The sequence below is a fragment of the Homalodisca vitripennis genome, chromosome 2 (genome assembly GCF_021130785.1).
Source record: "Homalodisca vitripennis isolate AUS2020 chromosome 2, UT_GWSS_2.1, whole genome shotgun sequence".
NCBI lineage: Eukaryota > Metazoa > Arthropoda > Insecta > Hemiptera > Cicadellidae > Homalodisca > Homalodisca vitripennis.
In genome coordinates, this window is record NC_060208.1 from 181,001,097 (window position 1) to 181,025,006 (window position 23,910).

General features: G+C 38.3%; 1 protein-coding gene across 1 annotated transcript in view; it reads right to left on the reverse strand.

The window, feature by feature from the left end:
* LOC124355120 (mucin-3A-like) overlaps positions 1–23,910 on the reverse strand; it is a 385,609-nt gene that overhangs the window by 109,911 nt on the left and 251,788 nt on the right. The window contains 1 exon segment of the mRNA XM_046806081.1: positions 10,056–10,175. Within this exon segment, the coding sequence (XP_046662037.1) occupies positions 10,056–10,175 (120 nt within the window).

Sequence of the window (23,910 nt, forward strand, 5' to 3'; positions counted from 1 at the left end):
TAACTGTATCGCTTATGACATGATCACATTCTCTTGAGTGAAAAAATAGCATACAAAAACAACCAATTGCATTTTTTAACCAATCGAGTATGAACATCTTGGACAATCACGAGAATGTGCTGCCGTTTAAATAGGTAGTTAAGACAACCCCCCCCTCCCACAAATAAGGCTAAATAAAGACATGAGTCAAACACTGTTTAATATACCATTGTCTGCATCAGCCATTATGATCCACTTGTATGGGACCTGATAAGATCCACGAGATACGACAGCTCTGAGCACTGTAGGTAGTTACAAACAATACGTCGACAACCATTACTATCCTGTATATGGCTGACCTTTGATTCCACAATGAAAATGGTTATTCGTCCCGTGTCCGTTGCATTTTTACTCTTTTTTTATCAGTATCAATAAGACAAAAGGCAGATATTAGTACAGTAGTTAGTGGTCAATAGTGATAAAACGTGCTCTGGTCCAACCGAAATTTGTACGTACTCGTTTAATCTTAATCCAAAGTACAAGTACGATTTCTAAATAGACTTCATAAGATAATTTTGCGCCTTAGCTTCTGGTGATAGAACATTCATTGGTACTCGAAATAGATTCACAAAACATTACATTTAAACCTTAGCACTTCATGTCTCTTTGGACTTATCTCAACGAGGAACAGAGAGCTTTTTAGACCTTGACCACAGGCACCATAAAACGTCCGATTCGTTTCAGAGTGTAACGTGGCGGGTTGTGGCTTTTTAGGCAGGTTCAAGAGCATACAATTTGGCCTAATCGAAGGCCGCTATAACACTCTTTCTGGGAAGAACGTCCTGACCTTTTTCATCTACTTTACGATTACACACTGAGTCCATTACATAGTTCAAGGATAAGTCAAGTTCACTAAAGGTTTACGCTATTGTTTTAGTTACCGCAGTGCAAGTTCTGATTGTGACTCATCGTAATGTCAGGATAGAGAGTGAGTTGCATTTTCATGGACTAGTGGGATTATATTCATAAAAACGGTAAGCTTTACCAGATACGCCAAGAAATAATACAGTCTTATAAGCTGATCCTGTCACACTCCAGAATGGATTTGAAGTATTTGCTTTAGTTACGTTGAATTGTTACGGAATTATCTGTCACCATGGTATTAAAAAAATATACATTAATTAGGAAACTTCATAAAATTTAATTAAATTTAAGTGGAGGTGAGTTTAGACAGAATTATTTCTGTTGTATCTAAATATATGATAACGTGTAGTAGATATATGGATGGATGTGTACGTGCCAAGATACGAAGACCAGTCCACGCTTCTTCGGTATGAGCAGCTAGCTATGTGAGGCATTCTATCTTTTGACTGTAGAAGGGAAGGTGGATCAGCGCCGCCGGAGAAAGATCTCCGTGGCTTCCGCCAGTTTATTATGCAGAGCGCGACTGGTGTTGCCCTGGATCCACGGGCCGTTGGGCAAGCTCAGACCCGGCGTGGGAACTCTTGCGCCATCGCCACTACCGCCGCCGCCGCCGCACTCGAACATAATTAACGGGTTCGATTAGACGTTGATTAGTGCGAACCTTCCTGTGCGGAGGCGCATACCTTTACCTGGTCTGGGAGGTGTTGTGCTGGGTGCGAGAAGTCGAGATTCTAGACAGGATGCTGCAAGGAAAAGGTATCCATGAGTGAGTCCTTAGGAGCAAAGTCATTCACCGTCCTCTAAACACTTACATCCTCTATCCCTTATTATAAAGTCTACTTGATGAGAAATCTCTCAAAGATGTGATTTAGTCCGAACTACGTTTTTAAGGAACTTAAAAATCATGTAACTCGCTGGGAAATCACATAATAATGTTATTTCTTGTGTTATTCCTTAAAACAGACAAATGTATTAAAGACATGTTGAAACGTATAGATCGAGTTTCTCACTCCTAAAGATATTTGAGTGAACAATTCCATCAGGGCATCCTCCATAATTTGTATCTTGTATTACAAACGTTATATTTTCTTTACACCTTACCAAAAAAGTCTATGAATGTCTATGATAGTCTATGAATTTAGACCTTTGAAAACTTAGACCCATAATAAACATGACGTAAAGAATTATGTCTAGTGAAATGAACTTCAGAGGATATTCAATCTGTGGAACGTACAGCTTGATAATAATTTAACTCGGATCCAGGAAAACTTAATCTCTCAATTTGAAACTCCTGACGTAACTATTCCTCTGTGGAGTATTACCAAGAAGTGATCAGCTGTAGACAAAGCGCCTGTTGACTTTGGCCATGTATCGAGGCCCCAGGAAGGCTAACAGGTCGGAGGCAACACCCACTTGGGCGGGCTTAGACTAGTCCACGTCTATGTGTACACTTAGCATCAATCAGTGGAAATTTAATTCGAACCAGCCCATAACTAATCGAAAATTATTCTGTCTCTCTCCATAGACCAACTTAGCTCATAACTGCAATGGAATAAATGCCTTCATCCTTGAGGTTTGGATTACAGCTAAACAAGAAACCTGGAAAAGGAATGAAACTATTTTAATATTGAATTACTTCATATGTCATATAATAATATTATTTTCCAGAACGTTGGAGTCTGTACGACACTAACAAAATTGATTATGAATAAAACACAATTCTGCATATAAACAAATCAGTCTTAAAAAATATTACTCTGGTATTCTCTGAAATTCCAATTGCATTTTTCATTGATTCTATATTATGGTCCTCGTGTAAATACATCACATTACGTACATGATGTAACGGCAATAGTCTCCGGCAACAATTTTACAAGTTATCACCGAAGTCTAAAACAAAGGACATGACAGACGCTGAGCTGAATACAGTATCTGCAAAAGTCCAGCAATGCAACACCCAGAAGGAAACGGACCGAGCAGAGGTCACGAAGATGACACACGTCCGATCGTGTCTAGAATATACGAGTACAAGAAGAGCATTTTTCTGGTTCATGTCGGCGGTGCTGCTTGCATTCTGCACCGCTCTTGGACAGAAGACTATTTCAAAAGCGTGCTCTTGGAATGTGTGCTTTACACTAGCTTACGACATGAATAGCTAGCCGTATGAGATTTCTATTTTCCAACCAATTGCCTTTCATCAGAAGGAAGTCACGAAGAGGCGCAAGGAACCATTTGATATGATAAATCATGTTCCAAGTCTAGTATTTCAAAACCGACAACTCAATCCGTCTGAGCTAATCCGTCTGAGCTAACACTTACTGATCACAGCAATTGATTCAGAAAAGGTATCAAGACGCAGTTCCTAAACTGTACCAATCGTTGGACAATTACTGGATCCGTGACTCAAAAGCATCTCCTTTAGACGATTACAACAGTCTCGCTGTGATTTATTCCCGTTTGTTTACAGCATTAACCATTGTTGGCGCTGTCATCGAGTTATTTATTCTCATCTAATGAAACCAGATGAATTATTTGAACACAGGTCGTCGTCTCCAGGTAGGAAATTACACCGATTACCCCGGTCTAGTCCGCTACCATCCGATAATAATTGCAATACATCCCGTCCACTAGTTATATTTTTACCCCCTCTATTTTAAAGTGAGGTTGCGGTGCCTTTAACCTAAGTGCGGAAGATTATTGTTATTTCTCCACTCGTGGATCATCGGCCCCGTTCTCGTGGACGTTATTGGCCAATAGACTGGAGATTACCCGACGTTTACGTTACGCCCCGGGGCACTTTGCCACTGAAAAATCACCCGTTAATGGCAATTGCATTCGTAAGCGTATGGAGTGCAAAGCGGTGCGATACCGCATAATTACTTCATAGCGAGAGAACAGATCCGGCCACTTATGGCTTGAATTAGAATCTACTATAACACCACTGTAATAAATTGCAAAATACCGGCCACGATCAGCGAAATACATGTGGAGGTAGCGTGTATGACGTATAAGACTGTTCAGGATTACAGAGAACTCCTCAGCTTCTTGCCCTACAAAACACAGATTAAAACCATACAAAACGTATTGGTTCAACACAAAATGAAGTACGTAGAATCACATTTAGAAGTTCACAGAACGTAGAATTCTATAAAACAATTGTCAAGAGAAAAATTGTATTAAATTACATATTATTGCAGACCGGGTACGAATGGTTTCATAACATTTATGAGGAAATTTTATGTTTTATTTGTGGATAACTGGTAACTAGAAATAAAACTTTTTGCTAAATTACTAGACGACTATTCGTTGTTCTAAATGGCATCCAATAGACAACTATTTGTCGTATCGTTATTCCTTTTTTCTCTGACATATTGACTCATAATAGGTTAGGAACAAAACGTTTACTTACATATTAAAATATAATGCATACATATCATGGACAACTTCTGCAGAGTAACGATACCTAGGTTTCGATAAGTATTTTTTGTACATTCACTTTAAACTCTGGTCAATACATGTTCGCTGAGCTACTTTAGTCACAAGAATTTGAATGTATTTACGTCATGCACTTTATACAGAAAGGTCAAAATTGTATGTGCGTTGTTGGTGCCAAACTCGCAACGTAGTCAGATGTACCTCCCAAGCGCGAGCCGTTAGTCTTCCTCCAGAGAACAAGACCAAACACTTCCTGTAACCGTAGTGGTGGTACACGCTGCCAGGACATATGGAGAGCGAGATAGGAGAGCGGAAAGGTACAAGACGTTCCAGTAACGACCTGGAGAAGCTGGCTGGAGCGAGAACTCGACACTACCGGGACACATCCTGGAGATAGGTTACTGGAGACAGCGGGGACGGGGACTGGAGACTGGAGACACGACTGGAGAATGTGGGACGACGTAGTGCGATCGTGTCATACCCGGCCGAACCGTGATCTAGCAAATTGTCAAGTAGATCAAGGTCGAGTGCATGTTTTATTCACAGTTTGCATCATATCGATATCAATCCAGTGTAAATCAATCGTTATGGAAAACAAGTTTACAAATGGATACATTGATTTAAAACGTTAGGATTTAAAATGTAATAGAATATGGGACCTTCCAAAAACGTATTAGAATATTCCATCACCACTTTCCATGCACTTTTACACATTCGGTGCTAACATTTATACCCTGCTGAAGCATTGCTTTAGGTATGTCTTGCCACGGCATGGCCTCATATACCTTTGTAAATGTTGTATGCTAATCTGCAGAGCAACACACATCAAAATATAATACACACCAATGAGAGATAAATTAATTTACCAAGAAATAACATGCCTAAAAAGATCTGTAAGCAGTTAAGGTTCTAAACAAACTACGATAAGATCTCAACATGTAACTGAAATAAAATCATCAGACAGATCTTCCAGAACCAATCGGATCGTGCAGAATGGTCCGATATAATGGAACATCCATCACGGAGGCCCGAAGGTGTCTGAAAGATTCAGTCCGCGGTCAGAGCCGACACAGGCGGTGCCAAAGGTCGGGTTGACATCAACATCAACTCTATCAGATCTAACGGGAATCGTCTCGTGGCCGCCGCCGCCGTGACCGGCCAGCTCATGTCTAATTATTATCTTGGGACCGCCGGCTACAGAATATTTGCAATTGTGTAGGGCGACCTAGTTCCATCTGCGCTGACCATAACATTAGTTGTCTGATGGTATCTCGGTCGTGCATCTACATCCGACTCTCCGGCCGGACAAACGACGTTTATTGGCTGCCCGTACAACATCATTCTGCCAGTAATAGTTCGCCCGGTGCCTCGCCGAGCCGTCGCCGTCGTGGACGCCAGAAGAAGGTCAGTGTGGCGAGGATCCTGTGAAACCTCTTCGGGCAGGTTCCGTTTTCCATTCACCGTTGGGCGGAGTCGATCCAGAGTGACCTTTGCGATCTGATTATGCTGAATGGTTTCACTTTTTTTAGAACAATATCTCTTTTGGTACAGTAGCTCATCAGTGACTTCAAAATTTTATTTACACTCTCCATAGGGTTGAATTCCGATATACGATGAACATCCAAGGATATTTTACAACATAATATCGCTGTTGAATAAGTTAAAATGGAACTTATCTCAGGCCAACAAAGGTCCAAGCGATCAAAGTATCGATAGTCATGAACGTATTGGCCAAGCTGGTGGGATTCTAAAAAGGTATGAAATGTTGGCCGATACCCGCAGATTCTTTGCTGAACGACGCAATTCCAATGAGTGATATCATTGATAATTAATTATAAGTCGTGGATGTTGAGTAGTTTTGCATGTTGGAATTTAAGCCTCATAAAACAGTAATATTGACGTTATATCAGTGAAAGGCTTTAGAATTGTGCCTTGATTTAATGAAAACATAGCTGATAGCTTAGTTGTTTTTAAGTGTTCCATAATTTAAACTTCCTCAACGTACATAAGCAAATTTGGCAACTCACGATAAAGGCGACTCTTTCGCCACTCAAGATTGCAGTACAACGAGAATCCGCATAACAACGTCCGGTCGGTTACGGCAAGACCTTATGACACGAGAAGAGACTTTGATTCATATTCACATCACAGACCCGGTGCGTCCCAACACAAAGCGCACATCTCCAACCCGACGACTAATCTCTCACCAATCTCCGACTCCGCGAGACTTATCACCGCTTGATACATGACGGACTGTCCGCTCCAGCGGGGCACGAGCGGGGTCGGGCCGGCTGGGGCGGTACCTCACATGTTCTAATTGGACGGGCTCGGCTGAGATGGACACAAAGGCGGTTGATATATCAATCACAGCAGAAGACTGGAGGACTCAGCGCCGGCCCGTACTCATCAGCATGCAGGATCAGCACTTCGGCTCCTGTCGGCTCTCGTTCCGTTCCCAGTGTTCGATTAATTGATGGGAAAAATCAACAGTCATGGTGTAATTCAATGTCTGAAGGAAGCGTGCAGACTTCACCACCTGCTAATTACACCGAGAGATATTCAATTCATTAACTTTTTCCGACGTAACAGTAGACGCCACCCGGCGGCGCGGCAGGGCAACCATTTCTGGAAACTTGCCACCAGAAAACATCTTCAACTGGAGTTCAGTACAGTAAACCTGTACTGATAAGGATATTTTGAAGAAATCAGTCACTCCCTACTTATATATGGTCGCTCTGTTACAAAATACTTGCGAATAAATTACGTTACACTTTAAAAACATATATCATCACTGGAACAGTACTCCACACGTTACTCGTATCTATTTATTTCTATAAAACATTTTTGAAAACATTTTCCTATTATTCTATGGCGGTAAACCTTATAATAGCATTTTGTTTTATTAGCCTATAACTCTACACAATTCGTTAATGTGAATATACAAACGCTTCAGAATTGAACGATCTTCAGACGTGTCAGATAATAAAACATTTCCTGAATGTCATTTCGGAGCTATTAGCCTACCGGCCACCGGAAACATATGTAATATCCTCCGGTATACCCAGTCCACGACGTCCCCGATCGACCCAGATGTCGGTCTAGGTCTACGCCTAGCGGTCCGCGCACATCAGCATGCGATGCGTCCACCGGCCCACAATTGGCTCTGTGCAACATAACGAGCTCGGCCAGGCCCGGTTCCGTTCACAGACGCCCCTCGGATCTCGCCTACACTCCCCGGTCCTTGCATAAACCGCCGCCAGTTGAATAACAAGTTGAACCCCAGTGGAAGACAATGTAACAAGGTATTTGCAGTTGGAATACTAGAAACAACGTGGCCGTCAATAACGGCTACCTCGTCAGTGGTCATGAAACATTGTCATGAACTGATGCTTGTACGATGATTAAAATTCTGTGGACAAAATAAAAAATAAATATTCTATGGAGTATACTAGAACATCTATAATAATGGTGCGAAGTCAAGAAAGCGAATTTTGGGAAACTGAGTTAAGAAGGTTGTGGACGAGAGATCTAAAAAAGAACCAAGACCTATAGTGTCGAATAAAATTAATATCCTGTTGGCATGAGGAGTGTATTTTAAATCGATAAAATCTACAATATATAGTAAAGGAAGAAAGCTGTTGGGTGGAAGATTAGCGAAAGACAAGAAGAAAGATCTAACGGAATCCAAGTCCAGATAAAACCGGCTGTTGAATAAAACAATAGTATACAAATAATGCTCCGTGTATTTGACGCAACAAGAAGTTGAAGAGAGAGAGAGAGGTCCGTGTTAATCCAAACATTTCAAACAGAAACGGTCACGATACCGAAGTGTTCATTAGAAACCCCAACAAGGGAATAAGGAAGGAATCCCAACAAGGAGCTGCAGACAGCAACGAGAAGATTATGTAAATCGCAACAAAAGAACACTGCGGCGGTCCAACAAACCAGCGAACTCTTGACGGTGTTTGAACTTGAACTTGTCCAAACATCGTCGTCTTCGAGAGCGACCAGGGGAGTCGGACTGTATTATTTGTAAATAGCAGCGATAAATATTAATGGGTTCCTATGAGGGAATGGAGGAGTGACCAAGTAGGTCAGACTCAATCACCTCTGACCCGCATAATGAACGCGCCTCATTAGAGTCGGCTCCAGCGACCGCTCCAGCTCCAGCTACTGGAGATACGCGCTTCTTCCTCCCCGTCTCCCCCCACCCTACAGGTTTTTGCCATTGATTATCTCGACTGCACGCTGTAAATCAGTTGTTGTTTTGTGTGTTTTGCTCTAGCTCCCGCTCCAGCCTGTACGTCTTTTTGCCCCCAAGGCCGTTTCCTGCGCTCACCCGCCGCCCGCTCGTCCACTGCATACTTGCGACTCTTCTCTTGCTCCTGTTGCCAGGGGACAATGCGATCGAGCAGGTGTTCTAGTACACGGACTAACTTCAGCTTTCCGTCCGGTGGAATATCTCACCATCAGTCTAACAGACTAGAGGATCAAGAGCTGTACATAGGAAATCTTCTGGTTTAAGCATTCCTGCGCTTTAGACTTCTGCAGATAACTCATTGATGGATACTTCACTCCAGTAAGTTTTGGAATAATCGTTATATTTAAACTTGTTTATTTCAGGTTTCTTTGGCCATGTCTACACAAAAGAGAAACAGAAAGCTTTGTGTCACCACATGTTCGATTCGCTTCAGAGTGTCACGAGGCAGGTGCGGCTTTAGGGGTTGGTTCAAGAGCATAAATAGTAGACGGAAAATTACTAAACATGAAAGTGACTCTTTACTTGACTTTGTGTCACCACATGTTCGATTCGCTTCAGAGTGTCACGAAGCAGATCGCGGATTTAGGGGTTGGTTCAAGAGCTTAAATAGTAGACGGAAAATTACTAAACATGAAAGTGACTCTTTACTTGACTCACGGAAATGAGACGAAGAACAGGTTCACAAATACGCTAAAAACGATAAACGTTATGAATAATCAATTGCAGTGCTTGAATGATATATATTTTTCAGCAATATTAACCTTTGATATTCAAAACGTGTTACTCAAATTCGATATTTAACAGGCAAAGTTTTAATCTGGAAAACACGTTTATTATACTCGATCATGATTCATTGCTAGAGTCTCAATGTCGACAATAGAGCCACTCTCTGTTTATATTGTCAGGGTTTTTTACATTTGACATCAAGGCACTGTAATGTGTCTCAGTCCTGATTCTTTTTTGTTATAAGGGTATATTTGCCCTGAATTTTTAAAATTAAGACTTTATAGTCTTATCGTCTTTTGTGAAATTCGACATTGACGTCTGACAACACGTCACAGTTTATTCATTGACCAGACTTCTTAAATTGAGGCACTACAGTCATAAACTTACTGGTCCTTTACTTTAAAAACTCAGTAGAGTGGCCCAGCTATAACCCGATTTTGTTGTCACGTCCCTATGTATTTAGTATTTAATACTTCTAACTTTCTTGTTTTTAATTCGTCTGAACACAATTTATACACATCTTACAATTAATTAACATTCATTTTAAAACTTAAATCATAGTAAAATGTTGCGAATTATATTCAGTGACAATGACTTTATAACTTGAATCAATTTGAAAACTCAAAATATTAATTACGATGTGTTTTAAATAACGCCCCAATGAAACAAAGACTTATCGCTGGTAGAAACTGATCGATCTACACATTAATTTCGCTCAAAGATTACGTACCTGATGCAGCCTGCTTGGCTGGTGATGGCGAGAGGGGCAAGGAAGGGGTGCTGTCGGCGGGGGTGGCTGGGGGGACCTCAGGGGTGACCTCCACTGCTGGCTCCGCATTCGAGCTCACTGCTGAAACAGACAACACTATGTGAGTTTCCCTGTACAGAAGTATCACAATAATTCCTCTCACTTTTATAAAATTAGAATATAGTGTAAAAACAAATAATAACTTATACACATACAATAATATAAAGAAAAGTAACATTGGTGTAATCACAAGTCGGTTTCTAGAATAACAAAACTAATTCAGTCCGAAAAACCCAAAATCTTTTATACACTGCTACTTCCAATAGTGCGTTTAGACAACCATGTATATTCATTCGATCAAGTCCCGTGGTACAGTATCTTTTGAATTATTTTATGGTAATTACAAATGGCATTTTTCCAACCGTTCAATGACACTTTTAATTGGTTTATATAACTAGACCTACACCTAAATGTAAGATTTTCAAGTCTCTACATCTACACTTAAGAATAAACACACTTGAAGACTGGAAAAGCTAAAGATACTAAGTACCAAAACACAAAATGATCAGGAGCAAAAAAAACTACACCAATTCTTATAATCAGAAAATATATTTTAAAGACAATTCTTTAAACTCCTTTTTAAGTGCGCAATCAGTTACAAAATTGTAAAAAACTATCTTATGTCATAGCTTATCAATACAATTATGAAGTGGGTCATATTGCAGAAAGATCTAAATCCACTATCTTAGTCGATGCTAGTAGTCCTATGTGCCATGAGACATTTTCCTTAAGAAACGACTTAATTGCTAGTGCGATTTGGTAGGAAAGGGCACTTAGGTCTCTTGGACATACAGCAAGCGCATTCTGTTGGAGACTAAAGGTATATAAACAGTTCAGGCACATAGGTCTCTTAGCACTGTACTGGCCTTTATACGAGTACATAGAATATTTAGCAGCGAAAAATGAAAATTGTAAAAATGGCACTTAGCACCTGTAGCTGTTTCAGCCTTCACCTATTGATAATGCAGCGAGCATTGTTCCGCAACACGACAGTATTGACACATGAGGTTAAGTCGTTATTTACGTACTCGCTGCGCTCTTCATCAACACAGTATACGGTCGCATGCGCGAGCGCGGTCCTCGCGGCCTGGTGACGTCATGATCTAAGGCGGCTGTCCCATACCAAGTGTAATTACCTCGTTAAAATCAATGCCGCGGAAAGAAGCAGTGGCTGCCGGCCGCAGACGCAGTTCCGCGGAAACGGTATTAAACACCGATAACGGATTCCTGCAGCGTTGACGGGCTGTAAATTTGCGGTTCTTAGACTAATGGCACTCGTCTGGGTTGGACTTTCCCATGTGAATATGTCGAGAGTATGCGTGTTTGGACAGTGTATGTTCAGCAGTATATTGCGTACATGACCTTCTCTGCGTCCACGTGTCTAAAGTCACTAGTGAACAAGTTTAGTATATTGCAGCAATGCTGTGAAATAGACCCAACAGTCTTATACGAGTATTATCATTTCAGCGTACCACTTCGGAAATCCACGGGTATCCGAAATTCACTGTAATGTACACATATAATAGCCTAATAACTTTAGTACTTTAATTTCCGGACTATAAAGATTTTTAAATGTATAATGTAGGTGATCAAAACAGTGGGAGGGTAGGGACGTTTTTAGACATTTAAATAGGAAAGCCCATTGATTAACGTATTAAATGAAAAAAATTGACCGCAAAAAGATACCTATTTTCTGATAATCCTATCCAAACAGTGGTTATTCATCATCTGTAAAAGAAAAATCAGTGGAACTTAGAGACTGGAATTGTCAGCCCTATGAACAACACTAACAGAAATAGGTTGCTAGGTTTTATTTGGGAAAACATATAATATTTCCTTTAATAGTGTTTCGTTTTTTCCCTACCCCATGTTTAATTCTTGTGGCCATTTCAGGTTGGCTATCATATATTTGCATCTTTGATGTGGCTGAGTTTTTCGTTATCCCTCATCCTGTCATTTTCAGGAAATGCAATTTTGAGCCAATAAACCTTAAAATTATGTGCCTAAATGGCAATCAGAAGTTACTTACTATCCGTTTACATCCACGGCTTGAAAGAAGGACACTTTTAAGACAAATGTTTTAATTGCAACACACAGGATCGTGTATTATTTCGACCATGATTTCTTTCTTAGTCATACGAACATCATAGTTTGAAAATTATACGCAACAAATAACTTACAGCCAGTTAGTGTATTATTATTCTGACAGATAATTCTTACAAATTCTTTAAATCGAAAGTGATATGTTTGTACTATTCCGACCCAAACCCCAAATACGAGCAGATATCTCGTATCTTTTCCGCAGAAACGAACCCCCGTCAAAATTAGACGTGGATCTACAGTCCTTCAATATCTTTTATCACAACAAAAAGATTTGTTTGGTTAAAATAACAAAAACTAATGTATCATAAAACGGTTTTTATATTGCCAATTTTATACTGCGATTATGATAATGCTTTTATAGTTATTTACACATTTTTATAAGTGGTGTAATACAATAATTGTATACTGATAAATATTATCATTACAATTTCACTAATGAAGAAAGAATTAGAAACAAAGTAATCTTCATTTATGTGATCTTGAGCACAGCAAGGATCCTTATTTGGATTCGTTATGGCTTAGTAATTTGAAAACAATTTCACATAAAACTCTAAGTATATAAGTTATAATATAAGATTTAAACCTTAACGTAAACGTAATAATTAAATACTGTTCAATAGTACACGGTGCTCTAGCGACATATCACTCATTTTAAACCGGTTTATTTTTATCAGAAAGGCACGAAGAAAGAACGTTATGTAACTGCATCCCTGGGAATGTAGACATTCCTCGCATACAAGCTTATAGTTTTTAAACTCGACGTCACAACTTTCACAGTCTCCAGTGTTGTAATAATGCATTTGTGGGATAAAGTCGAAATGCAATGTTTAATATGTGTTGGTCAATGAAACCCCCTCTTTGTTACTTAATAAGTGCTGTGCATATGTTGAGTATTTTACATTGTGACAAGATAATGTGTCGGGTTAATAAGCACTAAATAGATAATTATAGTCTTATTTCATTTATTCCTATACTTAACAAAAAGTTTTAAAAACCTATCTCGGAAAGATTAAAGAATTGTTTAAAAATTATGCCAAGTAAATCTGGATTAACGAACAACTTTGAAGTCTTGAGGAATAACAAGAGAAAAAGTAGTTACTATCCATATTTACAAACCTGAAAGAGCCTAAAAAATCACGTTAAGTATAAAATTAATATCGATGAAGGATTGAATGAGTCAAAATAAAATAGTACATAGTTAACATCTAAAACGCGGTCCAATTAAAACCTCAATAGATATCTTTTTTTTAAGTTTGTTACTGATGATGGATGATTTGAATGGATCGTAGGATTTTACTTTTGCTATCGTTAACTGTTACAAAAAGTATAATACTAGGTTTCTACGATTGAGTACCAAAACCAATAGAATACCAACCTGAAAAACAGGATGAAGAAATATTTCTATTCGTAATCGTCACCTTTCTACCCCACCTTCCTTAACACTGCACTTAACACGTGGGCGTGAAAACAACTGATTTGTCCCTCACCAACCTTTTTTCGTCTTCTATTATATAAACAGTTGACATTTATATAGACCCTTATTCTGCTTGTTTGAGCAAGAATTCATATTTCAGTGGAAAGTTGGCATCATTGTTGTCTTCAAGTAGAGTTACTCAAGCACATCAACCATAGTTGTGTCCTTGAGGAATAACGTTCGTCACATTTAGAAGGGACTTCTTCCTAACATAGATTAAATCTCTTATCACAAAATACGTTTTATACGATGGATTCATAGGAGCAGCTGAGAATTGCTCTTTCCTCTACATATACAGATATTGTTTATCTTTTCAAATTCAATATTGCTATTTACAACTCATATTAAAAATAGTGTGAACTAAAAAAATTAGGGCTCTATGAATGAACGTTGTTCTATTTATTTTGCTAACTATCGTTTTATTTCCAACTTTTTTATTCATTTTTAGTCTAATGCCACTGACCTTTAGAGCCTTTCCTCGTAGTAAATTACAGTTCGTTGACTCTGGACGCCTGGACGCTTAATCTGGAGTACATGTACCACAAAATTCACTTATTATTTGGCACATTTTCAAGTCAAATTTGATATACCTTTGGAGTAGTCGCCTCGTTTAACACTCAAGAACAGGATTATACAGGGTCTTGCAGTTTTTCACCTGTCTCTGTAGCCGCTGTAAGACCAAATTCTTCATGATGCAGAATAATTTTTCCTAAAAGCCTTCAATCAGGCGGACGCTAACTATTTTAAATGCCAAATTCACCACTAAATCAGATCACTAATCTCCTTTGATAGTAACATTCTTGACAAGAAGTAATACTATCAAGAACATCTCCGTCCGCCAGCCAAAGTAACTAAAGCTCTATGCCCCATGTATAATTCTTCATAGCGCCAAGAAGTGTCTTATTTCTTAAACTCGTCGTCCCGGTTAATCTCTCGCAAGCGGCTCAATTCTGCCACCAATTGTCCCAAGGACCAATCCGACTTTATATAGCCACAAATCACAATGTAAACGTGGTCAGTGGCTCGTGCTAAAGGCGGGATTTATTTTATTGTGACATATCGTTTCGTGATTGTGGACGCCACTGGGACACGCGTGACGGACACCCCCTACCCAGCAGAGGAGGGGGGAGGGGGTTAAACACTCTACATACGGTTACACACCCACAATCTGTACTCCAGTTGCATGTCACGTTTTGACCTATTCAAAGATACTTGCACGATTTTAGTCGGGGTCACCTAGCAATGGGCATTTGCACATGTTTGTTTTTATATGTGCCATTATTTTATACTATATACAGAAGGGCAAGTTTTAAATACATCTGTGTGTATGATAGATGTTATGAGACACAATTATATTACCACAGTGTATTTTCCTGCATAACAGGAAGAAGGTGTTCGACCCTGACGTTGGGTTAACGCAAATGACTTGTTATGACTTCCCTGAACTCGTGGTTGATACACAGGAACTTCTTGCCAATATACGAAGGTACTTGGAATCGTGTAGAATATTGTTACTATACGAGGTCCAATCAAAAAGTATCCGACCTCGTCGTGTATCGCGGCTTCTGCTGCCAATAATGAGATAAGATTTGTTGCGACAATAGTTCCTACTATGATAAGGAAAGGTACAAAGTCTTATCTTGATCCCCCGACTGGTTCGCCGGAGACGGGTCAGTATGTACTGATAAGTCAAGTGCGCGTATCGGTTTTCTCTAACTGTGAAGATGACGGAAAATGTGGAACAACGTTATTGCATTAAATTTTGCGTGAAACTCGGAGAAAAACAAAGTGAGACCATTCGGAAAATTCAGCTAGCATTCGAAAATAAGGCAATGAGTGTTACGCAGATTAAAGAGTGGTATAACCGTTTCAAAAGTGGTCGAACCTCGGCAGAAAGTGACGCGCGTTCGGGCCGACCAAAAACAATTCGAACTCCGGAAATCATCGAGAAAGCAAACGTTTTGTCTGTGAAAATCGTCGAATGAATGTGGAGGAAGTAAGTACTGAGTTAGATGTCAGTTTCGGATCAGCTGAAGCAATTTTAACGGATGACTTGGGATTGCGCCGGGTAGCCGCAAAATTTGTGCCAAAATTGCTGACAGACGAGCAGAAGCAACGGCGATTGGATGTTGCCGAGGACATGCTGCAATGTTGTGAGGATGATGCGGACTTTTTGACATCGATAATAATTGGAGACGAAAGTTGGGTCTATGGATATGATGACCCTGAGACCAAATTTCAGTCATCACAATGGCAGTCTCCCCAGGATCTCGGCCAAAAAAAGCAAGGCAAGTTCGAAGCAATGTCAAAGTGATGCTGACTGTTTTTTTCGACCACCGTGGAGTTGTGCATCATGAATATGCCCCTGAGGGTCAAACTGTGAATGCAAAGTACTATTTAAGTGTCCAACGTCGTCTCCGAGATACGATTCGCCGCAAAAGACCTGACTTGTGGGCGTCTCAAAATTGGCGGCTACACTACGACAATGCGCCAGCTCATTCTTCCCAGCTCATTCAAACTTTTTTGGTGAAACACGGCACTCCGCAAGTTCCTCGGCCTCCGTACTCTCCAGATATGGCTCCATGCGATTTTTGGCTCTTCCCCCACCTCAAAAAAACCATTGAAAGGCACCAGATTTGAAAGTCGAGAAGCAATTATGAAAAAAAACGACGGATGATCTCATGGCGATGCCGAAAAGTGATTTTCAAGACTGCTTCCAGAAGTGGAAACGTCGCTGGAATCGTTGTGTTGCTTCTCAGGGTGCTTATTTTGAAGAAAATTAACGCCAGCTTTTTTCAGGTAACTTCAGTTTTACGTTGCACCAAAAGGTAGGATACTTTTTGATTGGACCTCGTATATAAAACAACTAAATTTCCTGTTCTACAATTAAAAGTAGCATTTGATTTTATCTTATTTGTAAATAATTATCCACCATTTCTTTATCTGTTTCAGAATCGTTGAAATCTCGAGAGTAATATGATAATTTAGTACATTATTTGATTATATAAAGTGTTTCATGTAAAAAATAAATACGTAATGTTAATATAAACACTAAATTGTGCTTTAAATAATATTTTTATCCCGTACAAGTATATACTGTATGTAGAGAAGAATGAAAATAAAAGTACACTTTAATAATAAGTTGGGTTGGGACACAACTACTCTGGGTACTTACTCACATCAATTTTCCCAAACTGGGGTAGCATTTATCGAGTGATCAATGCTATTAATTTATCCATCCCAAAGCTTCTCAATATTTGTTAGTCAAAGACACGCTACGAGTTCTCCTCACATCAGTGTACAAAGTACAAGAACTGTAGAGGACAAACTAGACTTAAAAAGATCAAAATGGTTGTGTTCGACCTTGGTGCACATCAATGGTCTAGTTGATCAGCATATAATCCAGGTGCGATGCCATATAAGGTAACCGGCCCGTCTGGCCTCACTTTCGACGGCAGTGGCGGCATTCTGCAGGTATGGACTCCTGCCTACAGAGTTGCGTAAGGTGACCGCTGGCACACAAACCATTTCCTCGGAATGCACTCTCCTTACTTACTTGAAAAATTCACGAGAGAGAAGGGAAATGATACTTAGTGTGCAAGCGTGTGGGAAGCTGGTATATTCCAACAAAAGATTTGGATTCAGGAGGGGTCTAAATATCTCTATCTCAAACTAATGGGTAGAGCCTACTTGGACTGGAATTCCGTGTGCACGCACAAAGCAACTGCTTCCCAAAAAGAATACGGAAGAAGGAAGGAAATATTTAGATGTCCTTTTAACTGAACCTAATCTGTTATAGAATGATGGAAGTACCTAACATCACTCTGATGTATACAACACGATGACGCCGGTTTTTCCAATGTTGGTTGGCAAAGGAACAGTTATTTGTCACTAATGAGAGACGCCATCCTTCCTTATGACTTCTTAAGTGAAGTTAATGAGTGGGTTACATATATCCAAGATCATATGTCATATAACTATACAAGTAACTAATAGTCACATTTAAATTATTCCTGTCATTTTCAATTTTCTTTTGGAAAAGGAAGTCTTGGACAAATTACAAAGTTTTCTAGAAATGTGTTACATATTTGTGTTACTCAAGTCAACTTGTACTTAGAAAGTATCCTCTATGATTGAAACGATCACAAGCCTTAGAGAACAATACAGTTGACGATGACCTTAAAAGAAGAGAACATTTGTCTAGCATATTCCTAGACCGTTTCACTGCTACTGATTGTGTGCTGGACAAGTTTCAGAATCTTTTCAATCCAAAGGTCAGTTCCAGGTTATTTCTAAGGATTTCCTTCACTTGCGAACACAATAGGGTTACTTATAATTAGTGTGGTGGTAATATTTGTTGTTCATCGCAATTAAAAGGCTAGTATATGTTGTTTTTTTACTTCTGTAACCTCAGTGCAGCAACCGGCTTAAAGTCTTAAGAGATACTGAAAAACTCAAATTTATAGGAGCGAAACTTGTTATAAATTATTTAAGATTTCTAAAACCATTATCCATTAAGCACAGCTTATGTTGTTTTACATAAAAAAAATTTTTTTTCTCGATCTATATTGTGCACTTTGTACCTATCAAAAACTTTGGTCCAATCTTTAGAATGGCTGAAATATTTTGTAGTTTATAACTATAGTTTTTAAAACAAGTTCAGTTTGATGCAGTGTGAATTATGCTGAGTGTCGAGTTGCAAACTACGTTATACGGCACAAGTCCATATATACGTGCATATATAAACTTATTATTAAACCGGGTATTACATTTGACTAATTTCTGTGAAATCTATACAAGTTTCAGTGTATAGTATAGTATATGTTCACTTGTTTGTTACAGGCAATATAAAAAAACACCACTCCTGACGGTAAAACCCGTCTCCGATCTTCAAAAACAGCCCTCAACTTCACAAAAGCTTGTAAAGGAACCAACTTCCTGTTCGCGCAAAAAATAAGACGTATTACAGGATAACGACAATAGCAGTAGATTCCTTCAATGGACGTTTCTCAATCGAAACAACCGAAATACAGAATGAAAGGGACGCTTGGGACCATAAATACTTTGATGTTGGAATTTATAGCCCAAAAAATACTTGAAGGAAAGGAAAGGGGTGATGAGGAATTCACATTCTTTTATGTTTATGACCTTTTTTTATTGTCAATCTTTACACGTACCTAACAAAGTTTCATTCACGCCTTTAGGTGAAAGTATCAGAAAGTCAATATTGGACCCAAAACGATTGTACAATGGTTGTTGAATCTTTTTATTACACAAACAAAGGTCTAAATGTCTCAACACAGTTTAATAATAATAGTAACAGTATGCATACATATTTCAAAAATTAACTATTACTACAATAAAAATTATAAATTTAATTCTAATTGTAGTGGAGTTTCAGGTAAATAGCGTTGATTTAATCTTTTAAAGCTTGTTGAAATTAATATTTTGGGGATCAAATATTCAATACTAGGAATTAGCTTTACTGACAAATTCATTTTTATTTGAGCAACAAAACGCCATTCTCCATATAACTGTGGGTGTTTTTATAATGCAAAGTCATGTAATTCATTATGTTGGAAATTTATTTAAAGTGAAATAGCCTTGACTACGCTATTGGGCGCGACCAGAAGGCAGTGCGAGTCGTGCATTGGTTCAGTCAGACTGGTTGGTTGTATTGGTTTGTTTTTGGCGCGCAACGCAAACCGCGCAGTCGTACCAGCTGCGGGGTCAATTTATAGTTGGCCGCGCAGGCGCTGTCACGGCGCAGGCGCAGTCGCGACAAATGCGCTTCAAGGTCGCGGCGCGCCCATATCGACCATTAAATCAATAGGGAGTCTTAGCATGCTGAAGCTGGTTGAATTTGAAACAACCTGAATATTTGAAACTGGATATAACATAAAACCTCCATTAAAAACAGTAAACATAACTTCAAATAGAACTGTTATATAAGCGTATTTCATTCAGCAATGTGCTACTTATCGAGCGAGGTACGGAAAGGATGTAGTCGAGTGCAAATCCCTTTAAGTAAACACTCTGCGATATGGTGGAAATTGTGATTACATTAGAAATCCTAGACTTTTTTGCACTGTACTGTAGATCAACCATGATTGGTTTCCGGTGGTGGGCAATGTTTTGTATCTTATATTAATAGCAGACTTGTGAAGAAATGTAATAAAAAATATAGTTATTAATGCATTAATTTCGTACGAATATGGTACCTTTCATAAACATTCTAAATTTATTTTCAATAAAATGTAGTTAGTTGAATCATAATAATGGTAGAATCATACATTTTGGCACCAATAAAGCAATAAATTAGACTCACTTGAGCTTCATCAATATCCTTACCCCAATGAAAAATATGTTATCGTTAGTATAAACGAAAATAATTTAAATGTTCTGGGCGTCAGGGTAAGGTAATACATTTTTTGAAATCGAAAATATGTATTTTTAATATACAAGTGATTTTTACTTTTTTTAGATAAATAAAAAGTCACTCTAAAACTAGGTAAAAGAATTCCTGAAGTTTATAGTGTATCAGAGTATCAGTATATATCCAATCAAATTTAATTTAAAATTAATTAAATTAATTACAAATCAAAGAAACTTTGATATTAAGTATGAAATTTTCAATTTACAGTATTACACACGGCAAGTGTTTTCGCCCACGTTAGAAATACACATTAGAAATATTCACCTCTCTCAACACCTTGGGAGGGAAAAAATTGAAAAGTGCTCTTAATTTTCAACAAAAAAATGGAAAAGCTGACATGAAAAACGTGTCGAACACAGAAGTTGGCCTTGTTTCGGCAGCGGAGCGGACAGTTTATGTATCCTGAGTCGGTGGGCGCCGACACGGCCCAGTGTAATGGGTCTCTTACACCCATTAAAACACCATCAATCCGCGCCTACGTGCCCCATCTGGCCCAGCGCAGGGCAGCGGTGTGCTTGTTATTCGCCGTGTTGCGGCTAAGTGAATAGCATGGAGTCTGGCAGTCTCAGTTTTTTTCTAAATCGTGATATTATGGAAATTGGTCTAATATTGGCATGAACCTTTTACGCCCTTTATTCAGAGAATACTAATACGCAGGGGGTTTCCATTATACATAGATAATGAAAATGTTTAGTGGCTTACGTTTCCACTTATTCTAAATCGTAAATAAAAGTTGCTATCAATTAGAAGTAACGGTAACTATAGACATAATAATTATTTATACCTAAAAACAATAGGGCGTCCTTACATTTCTTATCGTTACGTGTTACAGCAATAAATGACGTCTTGAAAACTAGTTTCGCAGGTTGTAAATTCTAAAAATATGTAGTAAAGCGTGCAAAGAAGTAACTATTCAAACACATAGAAATGAACACATCAAAGTGAAAGGTACGTATGATTTACCTCATGTTTTAGGATATGACACCTGAAGAAGATGACAGACACCAGTTTTAGAAACGTTGTGTTATATATAACATGTTATATTATAAACAATAGTTCAAATTCGTAATCTTGTTGTGGTAATCATAATTCGCCACCAAAGAATAACAGTTCTGTATAATTTACCTGAAGGCGAGTAATGAGTAGTTTCCTTGAAGGTCCAACGGACGCACTCATAAATATGCAAAGATTGTTGCTAGTGTAAACTGAATCGTAAAAAGGTTATGGACAAAACATGACGAGTCATAAAGAGCTCACAGTGGGCAAGTAAGCAACAGCCGCGTAAATCAATGGGGAAAGTGAGCCGGATAAATTTTGCCTCAACTGTTGACATTTGGGCCGGGGAAAACGGCAATGAATTACATATTTACGGTTGGCCAGTAAATAACGACCGCTCCGTGCTATATGGGTCGTTGAAAGTATAAAGATGGGAGGTTGCGACCGCGTCGTAAACCTTATACGTCTACGATTCTGCGTCCCCGTACGGATTTTTATGCACTATCGTGATTTCAAAGACAGATCTTAAAAGGCCTTTATCTATAAAAGATATATTATATAGGTGTTATAAGATAGATATATAAAAAAGAGTATTTATCATGTGACTGAAACATGTATGGCTTTAGAAGAATTAACTTCGGAGGTACCACTTGACCCTGCCAGAAGGATACAGAACAACTCCTGGTAAACGGGCACTCAAGGATTCTTTCCGGAATGTCTTTTAAAGTTCAAGTAATGTATATTATTAGTTAAATTAATGCACTAAATATGTCTTTTTTTATATACAAGGTGAAAAAAGGTATTTACCATCTCATAGTATTATACAATTTAGGTTGCATTTGAATTTGGAATATAATTAACCAATATGATTATGCCTGGTAATTCTTTTATTGGTTGGTAGTATAAACTAGTTACAATAACTACACAATCTTCTTAAATGATAATAAATACAATAACGTACTGGACGCACAAGTTGTACCGAAAAGAAGGAACTAAATATGTGAATATTTTAAAAGATACATACTAAAACCCTTTATATTATTGGGGGTTTCATTTTGTCGTAGTAGATTTTATACTATTTCCAATAAATCCAGGCTATATTTGCTTCATAGTTATTTATCACAATTTATAAATATATTAACAAACTAGAATTGCTCAATATCAATGATGTGTAGTTTGGAGTTATGAATATAAATATAATTGTATATATGATATAAAGTTATATATATATATATATATATATATATATATATATATATGCACTACTAATCCTGGTACAAAGCAATCGTTTGGAGAAATATCCGATAGATAGCAGCAGGAAACAACGATAGAAGGAGCACAGCAGAGAAAAGAACCTATAGATGTAGCCAGCCTTCGTACAAATAAAGTTCGATTGTATAGAACACGAATAGAAAGCACTTGCAAAAAACGCGTTGGTGCTGGAGAAGCAGTAACGCAGTGCAGCGCGGCGCGGCGGCTGGATACGCGTTTTCGTGTAATCAGCAGATATAGAGTTTAAAGATACATGGCGTGATATTGAACAAGAGTTGAATTCATTTCACCCACAAAGTAATCCTACTCTGAAAACATCGTGTTACAATAAAACACGGTGGAAAAAAGTTGTGAAATCATTAAACATTGTGTTAATGTCCTTAAGAGCAACTGTAGTGAAGCCTCCTTGAGTTTTCCCCCATAAGAATAATGTTAAACCTCTCGACCTTTTACACTTTTATTTTTGTTCGTGACGTTATTTGAAATGTCTCATTTTACAAATATAATGAATACGCATCCAAACACTTTGTAGGTTTACTTCTTAAGTTTGTACTTTTTGAGTATTTAATAAACTGTAATGTTAAAAAAAGTTTGAAATTTTAGTCTGAATATTTTTTTAATCAGGACGTGTTTACATAAGTATTAATTACATCTTTAAAATGAGTCATTTCCTATAATTCTGCGACTAAATGTAAGGTCGCAAAAGTGCCTGAGGTTTAACATTGTTCTCGTGCTTCGCCCAGCACATGCCGCTTGTTCTTAAATCCGCAAATCTCAATCAGAGTGGATACCTTAACATACAGTCCATATAAAACCCCTTAAGTAAAGTCACTGAAGGTTAAAGCTCTCTGCTGATTGGTGTCTTCTTCTCATGACGTCACTCATTACCATCGGTTTTGTTAAGGTAAACTGATGACGGGGACGACCAGAGGAAGGTCATCCATTAGGTGTGACTTATGCATTGCGTTGCTCTCATATCCACTTTTAGACTAACTCGCACTGTGGAATTCCAGAGGTCTTCTTACAACATGTTAATTACTTTCCTAATGTGTCACTGGCTATGATCTCATCACTGCAAATAACATAAAGTTCAGGCAGGAATACGTTTAAAAGGAATCTAAGTATACAAACGTTTTAAATATATAATGTATTTCCGATATTCTGTCAGACGGTTCTATAGGCTTAAAAACAATGAAAACTAATATCTCAAGGATTTCAAAAGCTGGTTAGCTTTCTTTCAATAAAACTTGTATAATTTAAACACCATTCTTTAAAACTTAGTTGATTGTTTAAACAATAACAAGACTGAAGGCAGTTTTGATATTTTCTCCCGTATCATAAGTATATGCAGTTTGCTAAGTGTGCGGAAGTGGGACAAGGCAACCATCAAACTTGCAAATATAAAAAAATGAAATTATTAATTTAAGAACAGGTACTTGCGGCCATCTACGTTTTAACCCCATGACAACATTTAAACCTCAAAACACCCTTATTTT